Source organism: Colossoma macropomum, unplaced genomic scaffold (genome assembly GCF_904425465.1).
Source record: "Colossoma macropomum unplaced genomic scaffold, Colossoma_macropomum, whole genome shotgun sequence".
Taxonomy (NCBI): domain Eukaryota; kingdom Metazoa; phylum Chordata; class Actinopteri; order Characiformes; family Serrasalmidae; genus Colossoma; species Colossoma macropomum.
This window is the reverse complement of record NW_023494786.1, coordinates 23,288,175-23,310,886: the sequence shown is the minus strand read 5'-3', so window position 1 is coordinate 23,310,886 and position 22,712 is coordinate 23,288,175. Positions and strand designations below refer to the sequence as shown.

General features: G+C 39.3%; 1 protein-coding gene across 1 annotated transcript in view; it reads right to left on the bottom strand.

The window, feature by feature from the left end:
• robo1 (roundabout, axon guidance receptor, homolog 1 (Drosophila)) overlaps nucleotides 1-22,712 on the bottom strand; it is a 329,382-nt gene that overhangs the window by 290,400 nt on the left and 16,270 nt on the right. Inside the window, 1 exon segment of the mRNA XM_036564441.1 lies at nucleotides 11,450-11,593. Within this exon segment, the coding sequence (XP_036420334.1) occupies nucleotides 11,450-11,543 (94 nt within the window). The 5' untranslated portion in view covers nucleotides 11,544-11,593.

Genomic DNA, 22,712 nt, shown 5'->3' with positions numbered 1-22,712 from the left:
TTACATTGTAAACAAAATCATTTAGTGGGTTGGTGTGAAATATTCTATTCTTACAAACTCAGAACTGTTCACAGTGGTGATAGGAACCAGATGTCCACCTCTGGTTCTTTTTGCATAGTAAATAAAATGGCTATATTTCCATTGGAAACATTTCACTCCTGGTTCTTATCACCACCACTGTAAAGAAATCACAGTCAGCAGGTTTTCACATCAATCCACTCTGAATGACATTTTTTGAAAAATTAGTGGACTTCCCTTTTAAGTTCTAAGTACAGAGAAATGTATTGTATGTAGTAATACAGTGCAGATACAGCAGATAGAGATTAGGCTGAAAAATGTTTAAATGTTCTTTGAATCCTTCAAGTAATCACTAGATTTAAAAAAACGAATCCACAATCTGGCTTTAATCTGTACGTGAAGCACATTTCATTTATATGACTTTACTTTAAATGTAAAATATTTAAAGTCCTGTCACATGTATTTCACTGCCCTCTGACCCAGAACAGCATGGTGTCACTGCAGGCACTACAAGAGTAGAAAATAAGTCATCATCTGCAGGTAGACAGGCTGTGGGGAGGCGAGTGAGGGCGGCTGTCTTAGTGGGACAGTTGGTGGGGGGAATAGGGGTGGTAATAGAGACCGAGAGAAGAGGGGAAATGAATTTGTGTGGTGGCTAAATCTCCAGCCTCAGGGTGCTGTAGCGTGGCGGTCTGCTGCTGTGGCTGATGTGTGTCTTCTCGCGTTCGGAGATGAGTTTCTGCAGACACGCAACAAACCTAACAGCACCAGCACAGACAAAGGACTGCAGGGGCCGTAGGGTAAATGTACACACTTCAGTTTCATGAAGACTATAACTACAAAAATGCCAGTGAGTAACAATTTCTGCAACTGTTCATGTGACCAAAGTATAGTCCATTTGCTAGTTGAATGCATTAAGGACATACTGCTTACAGTTTAACTCATGCTTCTGTTAAGGCTTCACAAATCATATAGAGCCTATACAGTACCGATATTGCGAAGTTGCTTGTTCTCTTCTCATGAGTAGATACCTCTGATATGAGAGATTTAAACATGTTTGTAGATACAAAGCATATCATAGATTTGGTCGGTCACTCACTCAGTCACTCACTCACTCAGTCACTCACTCACTCAGTCACCCATTCACTCAGTCACCAATTCACTCAGTCACTCACTCACTCACTCACTCACTCACTCACTCACTCACTCACTCACTCACTCACTTTTAGCAAGCTAGATTCTCACTGGTATTCAAACAGATTTTGGTGTTTTTCATCAATGACACTGCATGTCCTTGTTTAAACCACTCATCAGCTGCTCAAAGTGATACATGCTGAACTGAAACTTGAAAACCGGCAATACAGTATTATTATTATTATTATTTATAACTTTGTGAGCTTCTTTAATAGAGTTTATTATGGTTTAGGACATTTTGAAATTGGGAGCTGACAATTATATTTGACATTTTAACAACTGACAATCTTATCAGCCAGTAGAGCTTTATTTAACTAAACTTGTTGGAGGCTGTTTAGTTTTTGACCACAGGACCAAACTTCTAGTACACTATTCTTTCAGTGGGAATTCACCCACTCAACTTATAAACTTTAAAAGCCACTTGGATCTTCATAGAACATATTCTTACACAGCAACTGAAAGAATGAGGAGAAGTCTCAAGTTTTATTCCACAGTCTAAACCAGCAAGAAAACATTTCATTTCCTTTCTTCTAAACGCCTGATTCTTCTTAATTGTTTCTGGCAGCAGTATGACAAAATATTGACTTAGTATTTCAAAATGATGACTAACTTTTTTGAAATATTCACTTAGTATCTCGAAATAATAACTTGAAATGTTGACTTATAATAAATGCTTATTTTCATTAAATATTCTGGCAAAATATTGAGTTATTACATTTCACGAAAGTAACGGGGCTCCCAAGTGGCGCAACCGTGTAAGTGTTGGCCCTATCATCGGGAGATGATGAGTTCCGTCCCTGGTGATGCTATACATATCCTAGCCAGGAGTCCAAGAGAGCACAACTGGCCCCTGTCTGGGAGTTATAATAAAAAAAATAAACAAGTAGTCATTATTTTGTTTATAATAAGTTACTATTATGTGATATTAAGTCATTATTTTGACATTGTAAGTTAATATTTTGAGAAAATGATTCATTATTTTGGGATACTAGGTCAATATTTTGACATACTGCTGCCAGAAACAGAGAAGGAGAAAAAAGGTGAGTTGACGGGAATGGGCTTTCATAGTTTATAGAGTGTATGTTACAATAGTTGGGAAACTTTTCTCATTTGATAGCAGTCATTAGACGAAGAGAATGCAGATCAAGCATATTTTCATAAACTCTATGAGGGAAGTTATTAGGAGTCCCCTGGATATCTTGAATGTGTGGGTGGTAAATGTTTGTTTGTGCTGTCAGCAGTTTTATATTTAATGGATGTTCAGCTGCCTCAATCCTTTCCTCTCTTCAATAATATGCAAGAACACATGGAACTCAGTAGCTCTGAATGCAGAACGCTTAGCTGTCTTCACGGATACTTCACTTCCAGCCAGCGCTGCCACAGTATTGCACTTCTGTTATTAGTTTTCAACATCAAGAACTTACTGTAAAACAGAGAGAATGCAGTGCAACTCGAGGGCCTCATTTACATTCATCTTAAAACTCTTAATGAGATCAAAACATTGCAGGGATTTTGGAAATGGCTGCGTAAATAACCATAGCGTACTATACTTGTACTATTAAGACTACAGTGAAGAAACTTTGCCTTGCACAGTCTGCTAATTGAACGTCCTCTGAGCAGGGCAAAGCAGAGAGGTGACAGGCACTGCTCTTAGAGCTGGAGGACAGAGAAATACTGCAGAGCACTTGACACAGTAAGGTTATCTAGAGACAAAATAAAAAGCAGAGATAGGGAAAGATTACCTCTAGCGAGGGTGTCTATGGAATGACAATGTACTGTGTTTCAAAGCAAGGGAAACATATAGACCACAAAATAGACACCAAATGCTTATCAAAATAATTCTCACATAGGTCAAATATGTGATCCTAACTAGGGCCCTTTGAACAGTCACATAATGTATGGATTATTTTGTGTCAATACCAACAGCACCACTCTTAATATTTCAGAGCTAATATATAATCGAGCGTGTTTTTCTCCCTCCTCTCTTCGACAACCAGGGCATGTTCGCATCCTTTTCAAACACAGCTCTGTCTCTCCTCAGGAGAAAAATGAAAATGCAGTGCTGAAATGAATGTTTTTCAAACAAATACAATTACAAGGCAATTTGCGGAGTGTTGCACACAGTAATATAAGACAGCGCTTGCTCTCGCTGAGTCCAGGGCTAAAGAAGGCATTGCTTACGTCAAGCAATTTGTTCTCGTCTCATTCGGAAAAAAGCTTTCCTCCTCCGTGTGCCAATAGAGGACATTACCACTTAGATTGCCCATCGTTTTGGCAGACAGTACAGCATAAGATAAATGGACAAGATGCATTTGGCCAAACTTAGACCAGACTGACTCTGTTTCCTGTCTGATAGGTTTGGTTAAAGCAGAAATAGAATAGCTCATGTATTTTTGGCAATTTAATACCTGGCTGAATTCTGACAGAAGCCAACACATTTAACCCCCTGAATGTACTAGTGCAACCTTCTTTTTCATTAAGGAGAGAGATGAAATCTCTCGGCACCAAGTTTTGTGCCAAGAATGAATGCACGTTGCCAAATATAATGAACACTGAAAAAAGTGCTGTTCAAAATAGTTACTGCCAAAAGTAATTTTGTATTTCAGTTTAATTATGTTGAAAATTATGTTGACTTATGCTCACAATAACTCTCCAATACTGAAACATCTTAAATGTGTTTGAGATTACATTGTAGAGGTGTTTGAGATTACCTGGATTGCAGGAAGCAGAAAATGCAATCAGCTTCTAAGACTGAACTTTAGAGGTGTGGAAAAACATCCCTGCAGATTCTTTCAAAACCTGAAAACAAGCCTCCTGAAAGTAATGGAAGCTGTAATAAAGGTGAAGAGTGGACACAATAAATACTGAAAGGTTTGACATTATATTAAGTTGTTGAGGCATTTTCTGCAAAATATATTTTCTGTTTTTTTTCTGACACTAAAAAATGAATATTCAGTAATTAATGATTGTACACTCTCAGGAAAAAAGGTACAAAACAGTCTCTGGGGCAGTACCCGTCTTGTCACTGTTGTATTGACTCCACACACCCCGTCTCATCTCCAGGCTTTTTATTTTATTGTTCTGTTTTAAAACATTAGGTTACGAAAATGTACAAATATGTACTTTTCACCTGGAAAAACATATTTAAGATTACACAATTGGACCTTAAAACCCACTGTTATACCTTTGAGGGAACATTTACATTGTCTGTACCTTGAAGAATGAAAAATGTACCTGTAGAGTACCTTTATTTCTGACAGTGTATTGATTAGAAATTAAATAAATGAAGGGTGGTCACTGACATTTTCACAGCCCTGTCTATTGTATTCATGTGAAAATAGTGTATGCATTTGAATCAAGCAAATTCAATGCATCACTTTTTTCAATGGTGTAATACTCCATTCAAGTCCATATCTGAAAGGTTAGCCTGAGCACAAATCTAAAGGATTTTATCAAACTGATCACATTTTATGGTTAAAATGTGGGTTTTAAATATTTAATTTTAACTGATTTAAAATAAAACAAAATCAAAATTTAACTATGGACAAAAGTATGAAAATTAAACTACTTATAATCAAAAAACTCAATGGTTACTGTTAGATGTTCATCAATTTGTATTAAAATCACTTTAGACCAATCAAGGCTAGGTTTCCCAAAAGCATCTTAGTGTTAAGATGCCTTTGGATAACCCAGCTCAGAACAAGGCCTCTGGCATTTTTCCTCATATTAGGCTACATGAAAGGATTAATTCAATCAATGAGTCTGAGGTCAAAATTACAATACTTTATCACCGCATGAAAAAAAACGCATTAGCACTAGATCACTGTGTGCATATAACTGCAGATTTCACACAGTAATCACACAGGAATTGATTTTCCTTCTTTCAGCATGTGGGCAGTCATGAATTCCGAGAAGCCCTGTAACTCAAACTGCTTGTAGGGGCAGTTGAAAGATGCGTCCTAAGCAGTGCTGAGAGTGAGGAGCAGTTTTAAGGAGTGTCGTCAGCAGTATGCAGGTGAGGGGGATCCATTCTCCTTCAGGCTGTGTCCTGGCACCACCTGTTATAAAGCTGCTCCACCGTCGTGCACAATTGGCTCTGTAATTTCGAAAAAGGTCATAGTGGCCGCGGTGTAATTCAATATTCTCACAGAGCTGTATTAACCACATATTTAATCACCAAAGGTAGGACACTGACTGAACACCTCGATGTGGCAGGGCAAGGGAACATATGCAGCCCAAAGTGCTCCCTTCAGCAGCGTATAAATGATGAACCACTGGCTAATTCCAAGTGATTCGGCATGTACAGCAGGAGTCGCAAGGCTGCTGCAATTAATGTGAATTCACTCACACCAACAATACTGGCAGAAAATGGATAACACTGCACGTTCTACATTCTAGCAAATTCAAAGCTGTTTTGTCCATTTACTCTTCACTGGTCAAGAACTTGAACTCAGAAAGCTCACATCCTATTTACAGGCAAACTGCCAACGTATTCACAATCAGAGTGAAGAAAGAGTCTGTGATATGAGGAAAGTAGAAGCATCTTGAGAGGTTAAACTTGCCGTAACCCTGTCCTTCGTTCAATAACCAGAGCACCGTCCAAGAAAAAATGATATTACAAAACCAAATACACAGTCTTGCATAAAGGTTACTGCAGACTCCATCAACTGCTCACAACTTTCAAGACAAACCACATAAATAGAGTGAAAGAATTTGATCAAACGCAGTTGAAATACTTCATCAACACTATATGTTTAACTCTGACAGCAAATATTATCATCTTCAAATCTATAGTACAGTAGAACCATAACACATCTGTCAATATGGGTGAAAAATGCATTCTTGCATCAGGATGCATCTACACTATATTGCCAAAAGTATTTACTCACCCATCCAAATCATTGAATTCAGCTGTTCCAATCACTTCCATGGCCACAGGTGTATAAAACCAAGCACCTAGGCATGCAGACTGCTTCTACAAACATTTTTGTGAAAGAATGGGTCGCTCTCAGGAGCTCAGTGCATTCCAGCGTGGTACCGTGATAGGATGCCACCTGTGCAACAAGTCCAGTCGTGAAATTTCCTCGCTACAAAATATTCCACAGTCAACTGTCAGTGGTTTTATAACAAAGTGGAATCGATTGGGAACGACAGCAACTCAGCCACGAAGTGGTCAGCCAAGTAAAATGACAGAGCAGGGTCAGCGGATGCTGAGGCGCATAGTGCGCAGAGGTCGCCAACGTTTGGCAGAGTCAATCGCTACAGACCTCCAAACTTTATGTGGCCTTCAGATTAGCTCAAGAACAGCGTAGAGAGCTTCATGGAATGGGTTTCCATGGCTGAGTAGCTGCATCCAAGTCTTACATCACCAAGCGCAATGCCAAGTGTCGAATGCAGTGGTGTAAAGCACGTCGCCACTGGACTCTAGAGCAGTGGAGACGTGTTCTCTGGAGTGACGAATCACGCTTCTCTGTCTGGCAATCCAATAGATGAGTCTGGGTTTGGCAGTTGCCAGGAGAACGGTACTTGTCTGACTGCATTGTGCCATGTGTAAAGTTTGGTGGAGGGGGGTTATGGTGTGGGGTTGTTTTTCTGGAGTTGGGCTCGGCCCCTTAGTTCCAGTGAAAAGAACTCTTAATGCTTCAGCAGACCAAGAGATTTTAGACAATTTCATGCTCCCAACTTTGTGGGAACAGTTTGGGGATGGCCCCTTCCTGTTCCAACATGACTGTGCACCAGTGCACAAAGCAAGGTCCATAAAGACATGGATGAGCAAGTTTGGTATGGAAGAACTTGACTGGCCTGCACAGAGTCCTGACCTCAACCCGTTAGAATACCTTTGGGATGAATTAGAGCAAAGACTGCGAGCCAGGCCTTCTCGTCCAACATCAGTGTCTGACCTCACAAATGCGCTTCTGGAAGAATGGTCCAAAATTCCCATAAACACAATTTTGGAAAGCCTTCCCAGAAGAGTTGAAGCTGATATAGCTGCAAAGGGTGGGCCGACATCATATTAAACCCTATGGATTAAGAATGGGATGTCACTCAAGTTCATATGCGTATGAAGGCAGACGAGCAAATACTTTTGGCAATATAGTGTATCTGAGGGTGGCATTTTAACAGCATAAATGTTAAATGTCATACTTAAATTATAATGTATAATTATAATAATAATTCATAAATATTCTTTATATTATTTATTATAATATTTATGTTAAGATATTCAATAAAGTGTGCACTTATTTTTCAGCCAAAATACAAAACTGCAAACATTTTTTCAACGTAATAATCTAATAAAATGTCTTTGTGTATTGGTTTTATTTTCTTTTACTGCAGAAATAGTTCCTACACATTTATGTATTCAGTGTACTTTCTAAAATCGTATTCTGAATTGTACCAAAATAATCAAATCAAAATCAGATTGTGGTGAAATGTGATATTCCTAAACAATTATAATTAAATCAAATCATTGTGATTAACCCTCTTACATCAGTGGTTCCCAAACTAGCATATGCGTTCTCACAGGGGTTCACATTATGATGATGGGCGTATATCAAGAAATTCTCTCACTTACACTTCATTTAATTTTCATTTCAATATAGCACTGCATACTTTTACACATGGTGGGTATGTATGAGTGATGAGTGAGTGTGGTATTTATAACATCCAGCACATGGCAAACCTGCGCTCTAATAATAAGGTATTTAGTTCTTTATCTGTCATTATTATTTGTATAAACAGCTGCGTTGGAGAAAAAAGTGTTTCGCTCCAACCCCTTTTGAGAGTCGTGCATTTATGAGAAACTAATGACTGTTGAGGTAATTCATTAGTTTATCTTTCACTAACTGTCGTAAAGGCATGTAAAGTCCTTGTTAGCTGGATATTCAAGGTACTTCCACAGTCACAGGCAGCAGTTTGCAGTTGTAGTGAGTTATTAGTTTGTAGCCTGCTGTGATTAGTGCTTAGCCATCAGCATTTGTTTATGTCTGCAGCTTCATGTTGTAGCACTGTAAAATGCTTCATGGATGATGTTACTGCAATGTACATGATTTGAGGCATGTGTTTGCTGTTCATTTTACAGCCATACACTGTCTGGGTGGGTAGGATGGCCCTACTTTTCCTCCCATCACTCAGCGCGATGCTAGCCAGTGCAGGCATCTGTTAGTTGACATAACAGAATTGGTGGTTAGCGTTCTCCTCCAAGGGTGTTCAGCTGACTAATGATGTTGCAATAGTGGCAATTCGAAAAGATACGGTGGCTCGCTTGACACGACTCGGAGGTGGCTTGTGTTTGCCTTCACCCTTCTAGTGCTGGTGGTACTGTGTGATAAATGACTGATAAATATCAGTCATTCATTCTGGGGCCTTTTTGGTGCCAAAAAAGTGCTAATGCCTTCAAATAGTATTGAATTTGATCTTTTCTTGCTGTATATCCACAAAGGAAGTGATCAAATAAACATGATTGAAACATTATAACAGTGTATCATTAATGTTTTTTCTAATTATTTAAGATAAAAACAGGACACATTTGAAACCAATGATTCCTATATGGGTCATTTCGACCCTTTTATGCATTTGTGTAGTTTTTTTAGGTCATGCATTTTAGGGTTAAGGAGAATTTATTTTACACGGCCAAATGTCTTCCTTTTTGATCGTGGTAATATGCATGTGTGAGTATGTACAGAGTGAGAGGAGGTAGTCATTAGGGGGTATAACACATTTTCCTTCCTCACTGAGATGCAGTGGTTAATATTTCTTTTCCCTGCCTGCTGGTGTATGGTCTTGCACTGAGAACAGACATTTTAGCAGCAAGAGAAAGAATCAGAATCAGAATTTTTCCATTTAGAAGGAAAGATTTTGTCTTTTCAATGATATCATACGATGAATCATGCTTAATTTGACCTAACCAGGTAACATTTTGATCAATTTTCATTTCAGGTTGACCTTGAATCTGTAGAAAATATTACATGAAAATGACACGGTCCATAAAAGGTAATCAGAGATCATCTTATGTAAGTATTTTGCAGACATTTAAGTCATGATATTAACATCCTTGTTTAGGGCTATGCACAATGTAATGCAGTGTTAGCTCTTAAATGCTGTAGCACCACTGGCCTAAGTGAAGCTGGAACATTGGTTTGCAGCTCAGTAGCCGTGGCACAGCATCCCATCAGAGCAACGGAATTGGAGAGGGGGGCCTGGCGCAGCCTCTTTCATTAGCATTGCTATATGGGGCTCCAGCCATCAATGCAGCCACGCAGCAGCTAAAACACAACTCGGCACGGCTGCCTTTGGCTGAAATTACTACACCTACACACCGGCAAAGAACATCAAATCCAGAGAGCGAGACTCACGCCAGCCCAAGTCAACAAATAAATTGTTTCATGAGCCCAGAATAAGGAAAAGAGAGAAGACATGGAGGGAGCTGGAATGAACGGAAGCAAACAAGAGAGGAGAGGCAGCAGGAAGACAGAGGAGCTGGAAGCAATAAAGGAGAGACCGTCTGAATGAGAGAGTGATTCTGAGAGCCATCACCCTGTCAGCTACGAATTAAGGAGAAGAAGATGGGAAATCAAGATAGCAGCAGTGAACTGATAGTGAGCTGTGAGTGACAGAGGGAAAGTGCTTTTCCCAAACATTGAACTATATACCAATAGACTGAACTAACACGTTTCACAATGTGTGGACATTACGGAAATGTGCCATGCTCTAATGCAATTTGTGTCACATAGCAGAGTGTTGGTAATAGACTTTAACATTTAGAAATTCTGGGAATGAATCAAAGCAAGCAAACTCAATGCTCTATTTAAAAGACTAGAGAGTAGGGTATTGGGCAAACACTTAAAAAGACATGAGAGTTTTTAAAGCTTGTTTAATAGAGGCTTATTTAAATCAGGCCTAGTCTCTGTATTCCAAGCCGATACTTGGTACCAGATGCCCTAATTTCAAGAAGAAAATATGTCCATTTGATCTAATGCATTTCTTCACAACAAAGTATATTAAAACATGAATCTAAGTCTGTTCTTTCCAAGGTATGTCAAATCCATTTGATCCATTTATTTAAAGTCCCTATTTGCAAATGAGGCACACTTGCCATGTTTACCAGTGCGCTATGGTACGACGCTTCATGGGTACCAAATGCATGACGGTATCATGCTGTCAGGCATATCTATCAGGCAATGACTGGTTGTATTACAGCCAGTGTTAGAACTAGCACTGAAGAGCTTTTCGCCAAACACGCATGAATCCTTTTTTGAATCTTTGACTTATTTCTTGATCATACTCCAAGTGGCTGTGATTTGCTGGGAACATTTGTCCCTCACAATGAAAGTCAGACTCAACAGTGCACTGATACTGTTTCAACTGGAATTTGGTGTGGGAGCCATACCTTAGTCATGCAAGGCAACTATTAAGACTACTACCAGAGCGTTTGGTAGCCAAGAAATGCCTACTTTAACAGGAAAGGGAAGGTCTGACTGACACGAAAACGACAATTAATGTCCATTAACATTAATGGACAGCTAATTGTCATGAAAGTGCTACAACAAAAACAGACCATTAGCATTAAACAAAGTGCCAGCAAACACAAACTAACATCTCATCAATTTGCAAATAACTGCATTACACAAAACTCTTGAATAGTTCAAAGACAGGATGCTGTTATATCTTGCTCTGAAATGCTCATTATGATCACAGTGTGCAGACCAGGCAACTCTGTGCTACTGGTGACTGGCTAGCATTTAGCTTGATAAAGGTTTGTTTCCCATTGAATAGAAGTGTGTGCACATCGCAGTGTGGAAAGAAAATGAGACATTAGCTTAAAAGAATTCCCATAGTCGTGGCCACCTGAGCACACAATAACATCAGGTGGTCTGTGTACTTCTCTGGATAAAGCATTTTAGGCTAAAAGACCCTAAACTACTGCACTAGTCTTCAGATACCTTTTACTGTTTCAAAAAATTAGATTTCCCTATAAATGGTGTCAATCACACAAACAGACAGTTCATTTGAAGAGATAGTAAAGCCCTCAAGAGCTACCTGGAAAAGGCCTGCATTTAAAATGAATGGGCTAATGGGCACAATGACCACTGGTTGATATACAAACTGATTACAGGAAAATGATAAAACTTTTGGACGTAAGGCAGGTGTAGTTGTATACACTTGCAGGCATACTGCATGTAGCTCTGGATGACTCTTTTGGGAAGCACAGAGGAAGAAACAAAGCAATCATTCTTACCTGGGACCAAAGAGCTCTCCACGACTACAGACTGCCCAAGCCGTAGCAATGTGATGATTATAAAGGCTGTGGCTCCTGACCATGCAATCCGCATGATGCTTACTGAACTGGCATCCCTGGAGTCCGCTCTCCTTCCTGATTCATCTACAAACACAGGCAGAAAAAGAAACAGACTGAAGATTAATATACATTAGAATTCAAAAGAAATTTATATCAGTTTTTCAGGATTGCCTTTGAGACATTATGTGAGGTACAATATCTGACAGTTATCAAACTCTTATATCTCCTCGTTTTTAATTGATGACTTCAACAGTGTTTGACTAAGTGAGACATAAATTAAGTATGGTCAGTGTGAGTAATGTAGGGCCATGTGATTTTGAACAAATATCATATTGCAATTTAACTGGAAAGTCTACTGATATATTACATGCACACAGTGCACTCACTGTGGCAAAGTTAAACGCTAGACTGGATTAATTTGACTACAAATTATTTTGTGTTAGTAACGAAATAATAAGTAAATGCACTGATTCACCAAAACATTGACAAAACACTAATTGAGAACATCTGTCAGGATAAAACCTGTCAGAACTCTCATTTACATATTGTAGACTTTTTCAAAATCAACATGGCAGAGGCGAATATGTTGTTAACAATATATTGTTCAATCCTGTCATATCATGGCACAGATGCAAATGATAGTAGAAACTTCTGCATGAAAATGGCATTTTCATGTGGAAATATATTAACTGAAAGAGCTAATCAGGCATACACAATCTAGCTGGTTTACTCTGCACTGAGACAGTCATGCCATTACCAGCCTTTTTATCTGATTTTTCAAACCTTCTCATCAAACTAAATGTTTGATACGATTACAGACCACACAGAAATATGAACACTTTCAAATAGACTTTAGCAGGTTATGGTTTCATTACAGTATTAAAAAGTTTTAAAAATAAACTTCTAATACATTTTATCAAATTTTAAAATCGCTGTATCACTGACATGCTCTATAGTCTGATCTAAGGGTTTCACATTTGCTGTTTCTCCTGGTAACCACTGTCAGTGTTCAAAATCAGGCATCTAGGTGTGTCCTCTCAAAGTGAGCAAGGGAGGGGCTTAAAGTCTGCACACATCTACATTAAAATTACTAGATTTTTAGTCTAAAATTGCTTATAGGTTGTAGAGGTTGCAATTTGGGGGGTAATTTGTCAGAGGGCTGCTGCAACAGGCATTTAAAAATAAAGCAATAAGCCAGGAAAGGCTCTGTGGTACTGTTTTATTCTCTTCTCGTTGTGCCTAAGAACACCCCTTACCCAAGGAAAAATCACTGTAACATACTGTAACCCCCTACTATATAGTGCAGTGTTTAAATTTCAGTCTGCCTATTCAGCCTACAGTAGTTTAGCCCCGCCCATTCATGCAGAAGTTATAAGGAGTGTTTCAGCCTGGACAGCACAGCCAATCAGAACAGAAGTTATTTATACATACCAGTCTTTAAGACACAGTAATAAAAAAACAGCCTGTTTAAGAAAGGCTGGAAAACAGTCACGTAAAAATAAATTACACCTGTTTTCTGCACATGAAAGTGTCATAAAATGACCTCAGGGTAAAAAATAAAATAGAAGCAACACAGAAGACGAGTCCTTTAATACTACTTAAAGTACATTTAACCAAAATATGCAACAGGAATGTATTTCTTACTTTTTCTATTAATTATTATTTTTTCTATAATTTAGTAAACAATTCAATTCACAGCCTAACACTGAATGGTTTAGCTTGTTAGACATGTTTTAGCCTGTTTAGCCTGCTATCTTTTATTCTAGATGTGAAGAAAGTTAACCCCTCTCTGTAAACAAAACCAGATTTTTACTTCATCAATTAATACAATCGGTGGTCCATGTGAGGAGCATCACAGTCCATTCAGCATAATGGCTTTTAGTGACTTGGTTCCTTATTACAACAGTGTTGTGAGTGCTGTCATAGGTGTGTGCATAGTGAGTACTTTACAGTGACTTAGCTCAGCTAATCTGATTTTAGGAGCAGAACTACCCGTTTTATATTTAAAAACTTTCACTTATCTGAGCCAAACAAATCTGTGTAGTATATAACTAGAGCTCTGTAGAATCAGCACATTTTTAGCACATACAACAGTGTAGACTTAATACTGTGCTCTGAGCTGACCACAAAACATGACCACATCCCGTTCCCCAGACAGACAAACTCTCACTCAATTTCTAGTTTCTCTGCTTCCCTCTGCTTCCTCCTCCTGACCATAATGGCATTGCTGTGGAAGAAGCTCCAGGATTGTGGACTGGCTACGGAATAGCTATTCTTGCACTCTTATCATAGAGTCCAGAGTAAACACTCTCTCACTTTCTCTTTGCGAGTGTTTCCTGGGCAGAGAATTAGAGTTGTGGCTGAGTGCGGCTCTATCAGATTTGAGCTATGGGCCGACTCATTGTCACTCTCCTCTCTTATCGCTCCTTATTTCCCCTCAGTGTTGCAGGAGCCTGATAGAATTATGTATTGTGTCTCTCACAATTGTGCAATTTGCATGCAGTGATGACAGGCACATTTGCCACTAACTGGACGATAGAGGGCAAGTATCATTTTATCCTCCTATCCCTTTTTTTCATTTTCTCATTCATAATGTGCACGGCTGCCTATCCTACCAGTGTCCCGTTGAGCGTGGGGGAGAGAGAGAGAGAGATTGAATTCTCTCTGATAATTGTGTCAGATAGGCAGCCAAAGCACCTTTCACAAACAATCAGATAAATACCCAATTACCAAGCAGGAGATGTCTGTGACAGGAAGGAAGCAAAGGCCTTGTGGAGGAGGACTAATGCAGGACAAAAGATGGCCTCCTAACCCTGCACCTAGCAGGTATAGCTACAGACAGCTAAGAGTAATTATTCCATTTCTTTTGATTAATGAATGGATTGATTCAAGATAAAGGAAGATTTATATGTAACACCTCCTTCTGCTAAATTACATGCATGTCTATGGAGCCAATCAGTGGCCAACAAAGCAAAATAGGTAGATCTGTGTTTCAACTGGACACGGAACGAATCCACCGTCTACCCACAATCCCATGCCACACATTTATGCTATTTATCTTGAGAAATACTGAGTAAAAGACATTATTTCACAATTCTAAGCATCTTGCATGAATGACAATATGCAGTTCATTTTACAGGACCCATATTGTGGAAAACTTCAGTATCAAAGTGACATTGTATATAAACATGTTTAAAACATACCGTTCACTCACAGCCCACACAGTCCATTTTTGGAAACTAAGCTGCCAAAACAGCCTGTTTTGAAATCATGGTTTCTGGAATGTCACAAAAACCAACGTATTTACACATGTCCACCTATTAAGTTTAGTCTATTTAGCCGCCCATTCATTTGAATAAGGTACAATACAGGATAGGCTATCAGAACAAAGCTCATTATTATCAGTCTTAAAGGCATGGTAACTAAAACAGCTTGTTTAATTCTGAGAGACAAACAGAGGTTGGAAATGTACAAATGAACTATGACTGTTTTGGTATATTAAACAATACTAAGGTTATAAGGGGGCCTCATGGGGAAAAAATCAAATTAAAAATTTAAAATAAATAAAAATGAACTTGTTTTAAAAAAAACAAGTAATTAAAACATGCAAACTGATGACCTTTTAGATCAGGGGTTTCCCTACTCAAACACATCCTGTAAACCTGCCAATTAACAGAGGAATTGAATCATCTGTGTCTGAGAAGCAAGATCATCAAACTATGCTGGACACTGGCCCGTTGTGCACCCCTGTTTTGGAGTTTACATACAAAACATTTAAACGTTTTAGATTTGAAAATAGATTATGTAAAACAGTCAGAGGTGCTGAGGAGTCAGAGGTGATCTGAAAAGTCAAAGGTGAAACAGTACACCTGCAGCGAGAGTTACCATATTGTCATATGTTTAATGGCAAATAACTAACTAACGAACTAACTAAAAAAATAACTAATAAATAAGTAAAAAATATTGAGAGGAATAATGTCATCTATTTTCTAAAGTAGTTCAGTTTCTTGCCCTTTACAGTGTGCAGGGTTTTGTTCCATTGTTTGTCACTGAAATAAACTGAAACACAATAACATCTTTGACCTGCATGATGTGATAAATACTTTCGAAAAATACTCTGATAATAATAAATGTGACAAGAGGAAAAAAAAGGAAAGAATTATAAATCAATGTATGGCACAAATCATAAATGCAGGACGGGTCAGTGCTTCATTACTGGATTCTGTTCCTTTAAATATACATTAAAAATTAAGTTCAGATTTAAACCTCATAAATGTGGGTCACAACCCAGGAGCACCTGTGATTAGTCAGACTCATATGTTCATGAAGTGCAAGTAGACAGTGGTGCTACACAGTTCTCAAACATTCAAAATTCAAAAAATGTCTTTACCGACGTAGCCGCTCTGTTTGAGCTTAGTGACAACACAGTATCACTGGTGTGGGAGATTATATGGAACAGTCACTGTCAAAAGTATGTCTTTAATAATATTGGCTATATACCTTTATGACAACCACCTCAAGGCCTCTCAAATGTATGTAGCGAAGCATAAGGTACATCTAACATCTAAATGGCCTCCTCCCCCATTTTACACTAGTGGCAACAGTTGCTCATATCAGCTATTTTGTACAGGATGGATGCATCCTCCTATATCACTGAAAAAAAATCTTTTTTGCTTTTGCGTTTACAAAAACGATCTGATTCTTAAAGCCTGAAGTACAATTTGGAGCATGATTCAAAAAGAAGATGGATCTAATTGCATGTAAATTAAAAAGACACACTTCAAGCCTTCCAAAAAAAGCTCCAATGACAAAGGATTCTACACTGCTAGGAGAAAACCCTCTTAGCTAAGCCATAATGAAGATCATAGAAAAGAACAGTAATCCGTGCTCTTTTCTGTTTCTCTTTCTTTCTCTTTCAGGCCAGTGACAGCACACAATCTCAACACCCTCCCTAAACACTACATGCTCTTCATGACTGTTTCCAGATACAGCACATACACTCTGAACCTGCTAAACTGTCACTTCCTTCAGCCGGCACTTTCATTTGGAAAATGACACGACACTATTTGCACATGAATAGGACTCCCTACATCTGACGAAGGGAGGTTAGTGTGTTAAAGTTGAGGGGCTTAGCAGGTAAATCATTGGGGGAAAACGTTCAGAGGGCTTTGAGAAATCAAATGCACTTCAAATTACCTCTGACAACACCCACTGTTCCTTTCAGCTTAATCTCCCTCCTTTCATCTTCCAATTTCTGCCTCTGGAGCTACCCAGAACTTTCAGTCGAGGGAGCAAGTGAGAGAGAGAGGGAGAGAGAGCAGGAGGGAGAGAGAAAGAGGGAACAAAGGAACAGGAAGAAAAGGGGAGCACATGGTTGATGTTGTGCCAGAGACAAATTACAAAATGACCTGCAATTGTTAGCGCTTGTGACAAATCATCCTTAGTTTCCTTTATGATACAAATGCTTCAAATTGAATCGTTTGGATAGAGGAGTGGAGCAGAGCACCACAATAGTGCTTTATCTTTAGCATTCGCTTCCCCCCGTGGGCCACGAGCTGAGTGTGAGGATGGCTGGAGGTACAATTAGCCCGACCCGGACCGCCCTTCAAGCAGATGAATACCATTCACAGACAGGGAAAGTGCACTCACTGTGAGTTCCTTCTCCAGCTCAATGGCAAACCTTTCTTTCTTTCAACCTTTTCAGCATTTACAGTCCTCCCCTGAGTCATGTTCCTCTTACCCATTGTGCACTGATAAAATGATGCGGATGTGCAGCTGTGTGCTCAAAATGCAAAGCTTTAACAATAAATCTTCCTACTGAAGATCCTCATTTAAACCCTCATATCAGAGACCACGCTTCATTTATTTAATTTCCGGTCAAAATGGTCTTCAGGTAGACGTCATTCAGTTTTGCATTTTAAGGGAAATTATGCAAAAGCCTCAACAACTAAATATAACATTTTTCTTTCTTTTATTTAGTGTATGTCCACACTTTGCCTTTATTACAACATCCATAAGTAATCCTATACACATTCAATGATGTTGAGGTCTGGATTTTGTCCATTTTTTGGTGTTACAGTGCAAAAAGAAATCTATTTCCTTTTCTCAGTAACAGCTTATACTACCCATAGTGTTGAGTTGTCTTCTCACAGTGGAAGGATGGACAGAAACACCTGTGGAAACACCTGAAGCAAGAGTGGAGCTTGATTTTCTCTTCTCTCTCAAAGATGAATGCTTTAAGTACTGTTTATCTGATGGTGCCAGTTTTGGTCATTACTCGTTAGGAGTCATGTTTTCTCTGTGTCTTTTAATCATTTTTTGAACTGCAGTTTTAGAAATTCCTGTCTTTTCACTTATATTCCTTTGACTTCCCCTTTCCTTATGCAAGTGGATCATCTTATATCTCATATCCTCAGGAATATCTGCTTTAGTCATTTTAGATGCATATGACAAAGAAATTTAAAGTTTGGGCAGTTGCTTGTGTGAATATTAGTGTCTGTTTGAAGGGGAACACAATGTCAGTGACGCTTTATGAACCACTTTTGTGGGGAGGACACAGCTCCAACTGGTTGGTTGGAGGATTATTAAGATGAAAAAGTTAAGGTGGCAGTAGAGTGCTGTAAAGAGTGGACAAATTAAATACTGATGTATTTTATATTATGCTTAATGTTGGCTTTTGTGTAATTTTCTGTTGAATATATGGTCCCTGTCAGGAAAAAAAACTCATATCTCTACAAAAATAACTTTTCAGGAGAAGAAAAAAAATTCCTTAACTTTCAACTTGCCTTTTCTTCCATTTCCTCTCCAATTTAGTCTTATCCAATTCCACCCACTAGTTAGGACTCCCCTAATCACACAGTACCACCAGCACTAGGAGGGTGAAAGCAAATACAAGCTTCCTCCGAGTCATGTGAAGCCCCACCGCATCTTTTTGAACTGCCGCTAACACAATGTCATTGGACAGCTGAACGTGCTCAGAGGAGAGTGCTAACCTCCAGGTCTGTTATGTTAGCTAACAGACCCCTGTGCTAGCTACCAATGGACTAAGTGAGGGGGGGAGAGGGAGCGTCATGCTACCCACCCAGAGAGTGAGGTAAAAAGCGCTCTCTTGGACTCCTGGCCACGGATGGCTGTAGTATCACCAGGGATTGAACTCGTGATCTACTGATGATAAAGCTAACTCTTATACAGTTCTAACTAATTTTGGACCATTTCTATTGGCCTGTTCATTATAAAAGTTTGACAAAGTGACAAAGGCATCTGATATTTTCAAATCCTTTACAAAAATTGACGTACTAGGCTTTATTCCAACAGCAAAGATATGTTTTCTGCTTTCATTGACAATGAAAAATTAATAACCTTTACTGAATGGCCGTTTCTGGAATGGCCATTTACTGAATGACTCAAAATCGAATAAACAAAGAGGTGGTTTCTGACTTTTGCACAGTGCTGTGCATCTGTGAAGTGTAATTGGTTACTTATATGTCTAAAACACTTTCACATTCACATCCATATAAAGTAGTACACATAAAATCCCATAAACACCTACTATCAAATGGATTATGCTGAATGCGAAATTGAGCATTCGAGAAAATGACATTTTGTCTGTTTGACTGTTCATCGTCTGTCCAGCACTCTGTAAAACTGCAAAGCCCTGCTGCCAAAGCAAAACCAATTTCATGCCCTTGCTCTTCTAGTGCACTTTTACTGTAATCCTTTATCAGCATCGCTAGGCTGGTCAAATGCATCAGTAGGCCAGTCAAGCTCATGTCTTGGCATGTAGCTTAGCATAGCGATGAGGCTAGTGCCTTGCGATTGCACACTCGATTTGCTGAATCATCAGCTCCAGCTCAGCCCTGCTGCAAATGTGCTCCTTAGATGCTGCCATGATGTTAAATAAACAATTTTTTGCAGGGGCAAGCTTCATTACCCACCCAAACAGGGCACAGTGGTGGTAGACCACTAAAGCAGGAGAAGTGCACTGAGAAAAACGTATAAACTTCCTGGGCTAAAGCTGCAGACGAGAGGACAATTTCCTTAAGTGAGCTCTCAGCTGTTTTGCTGTGTCAATGTCATGTGTGTAATGGATGGGCCGCTTTTGCCGGCTCCCCAACAACCAGCTTCAGCGCTGCCACAGCACCTCGTAAAAATGACGGACAGGATCTAAACTGCTCGTGTTTACAGTGCATTATTCTTCGCCCCACTTCATTACAATAAAAGGATTAACCTGCATACTGCCATAAAGTGATTGGTGGAGGAGGGGCCCACTACATCGTCCTTTCCTCTTAGAGTATATTACCTCCTGTCTGCCTGCCGGACTGTCGACACTAATCATGATACACACACACATGCACCTCGGGGGCTTTAATCCATTGGGCCACTTGGGACAACGTATGAGGAATATAAATGCAAAGTCATCATGGAGCTTTTACCGCAGTAGATAGCCTCACATGGTAGGATACACACACTGTGGATGCATTAAAGGACATGCACTGAAAGTGAGCTCTGTCAGACTGAATCTTACTGAAGGGAAGCAAAAGGAGGTATAATGTGAGCCCTAATGTCAGCTTTGAGAGAAGCTGGGTTCACACATATCTTATACAGACTATATGCACTCAAAGCTTGATGTAGTAAGCTTTTTGCAGCAGTTTCAGATGCAGTTCAGACACATTCTGCCTGTGTATTATGCTATGCACAAAGCTAAATGTGCAGTTTATGTCCATAAGAAAATGCAGAATGTGCTTTGCTCCCTCATAAATAAGCATCTGAGGGAGGAAGTGAGTAGTGATATTACACATGCAGCTGATTGAATTTTCCACTGGATTTACAGAAGTTTGAGCTAGGGCTGGGCAAAATTATCATATTTATTGTGATCGTGATGTGACATTACAGTATGACACTTTTCTGAGCATATCATGGATATTATCACTACTATTAGAGCACCGACCAGCCGCATGTTTAATTATAAAGAGAACATTATTAGCTGTTTAATTGGATTTAGCGCAGCTCAGTGAGTGAAATATTACATAAAAATTGTATTCATAGTTTTTGATAGTATTCTTTAAATGTGCCTTTCTTGTCTGTTCTAACTATTCAGATGTCAGAAAAAATCTAAATATTGTGAAAATCTCATGATTTTCATTCAATGATGTTGATGTCTGAGCTGAGTTGATGGGTTTTCCGTTAGGTTGAGTGTGTTCTGCCACCCAAAAATATCCAGCCAAGAACAATTTTAGTGATTGATGAAGTGCTAAAGGAGTGCTAACATGAACTGTGCATGTCAACAGATGGGCTACAGTCTCTAACTGTACACCAGCAAGGTGGAGCTACAAGGTGGAGATAGGGGGTTCTAAAAAAGTGGCCTGTCAGTGTAGTGAGATCCTTACTTTAAATATTGAAGATTAAATTACAATTAGCAAACAATAAGCCTGTTTGCATCAAGTGTACAACACTAAGGCCCTGTTTACACCTGGCATTAACACGCAAAGCATCTTGATGCATCCTCAACAATAACAGAGGATGGTCTAATCAACTGCTCATCAGAGCGTAGACAAAAGCAGCTGAGCTGCATAGCTTCCTCTTCATCTCCTCTCCTGTTTGTTTAAAAGTTGAGTTAGCAGTCCATGCAATCTTAAAGTCTGTAGCAGCCTGCACTTATACACGAACAAGGACTTGCAGCTCATTTTTGTCTGCCAACAAATGCAGCGAGAGACTGACCCGGTAAATGTGGAGATCACCCCGTCTTCAGACACAAAAATCCGATCATAAGTGGTCACTGGAGATGCTTTCAAGATACAAGGAAATATCAACTGATCGCTATACACCTCGCTGTCCAGTTCTGATCATATCACTTGAAATGGATGTAATACGAGATGTGCGCGGGATCTTACAGTTAAGGGACCACTTGTTAAAGTGATAAAAGTACTTTACAACTAAGAAACCGTTACACTGATAAAAGTATTTTTACCACCCAAAATCATGCAGTATGCAGGTATAGTTAACAAGATGTGCTATTGCTCCTGCAGGAGATGTTCAGGGAATTTATCTGACAGCACTGGAGCATTGCAGACCCTTATTAGCAACATGAGGGAAGCAGCAGGATGATTGAAAATGAAGATTAATTTTGTGTAAAAGCAGAGGAGCATGCTTTGCCAGACGAAGAGGCAGAAAGGTCTTCTCCCCAGACAGACCAAGCTCAGTTATCCGTCATCTCGCGTGTGCTAGTGGGGAAAAATTAAAAGCTGATTATATCTTGGAGGGAGAAGTGGAGGCCTGAGCCCCCATCATCCCCACCAGAACCCCATGCTACTTTTGATGAATTAGTCCCAACTGACTGCCAGGAAGAAGAGGGTGTGCAAAAAACACACACAACTTGACACAGTTAAGTGCCCCCATCCCCAACAAGAAAGATGCTATTGGAAAAATAATTGACTAAAAGCTCTACCAACAAGACAGCAAGATATTTCATACAGATCGATACACTTGTAGATGAGTTTAGACACATCTCTGTCTAAGGATGTGGGAGTAGGGATGAAGATGGCTGAGAAGTTAAATTCTGAGTAAAATAAACAAACAGCAAGAAAAGATGAAAAATTCAATTGTTTTAACCATTAAAATTCAAGGGTTATTATTTTTGACTTGATGTACTATTTAAATGTAATTACTAGGGGTGTATGATTCATAAAATTCATAATTCATTCTGTAACTGGAGTTTAGGTTTTGGTTAAGGTTAGAGTTAGGATTAGGGCCAGGGTGCAGGTTAGGATTAGGTTTTGGGTTGAGATTAAGGTTGAGGTTAGGATTAGGGCCAAGGTGAGTGTTAGGATTAGGTTTCGGGTTGAGATTACGGTTGAGGTTAGGATTAGGGCCAAGGTGAGGGTTAGGATTAGGTTTCGGGTTGAGATTAAGGTTGAGGTTAGGATTAGGGCAAGGGTGATGGTTAGGATTAGGTTTTGGACTGAGGTTAAGGTTGAGGTTAAGATTAGAGCCAAGGTGAGGGTTAAGACTAGGTTTTGGGTTGAGTTTAAGGTTAAGGTTAGGATTAGGGCCAGGTTGAGGGTAGTATTAGGTTTCGGTTTGAGGTGAAGGTTATGGTTAGGATTAGGGCCAGGGTGAGGGTTAGGATTAGGTTTTGGGTTGAGGTTAAAATTAGGGTTAGGATTAGGGCCAGGGTTAGGATTAAGTTTTGAGTTGAGATTAAGGT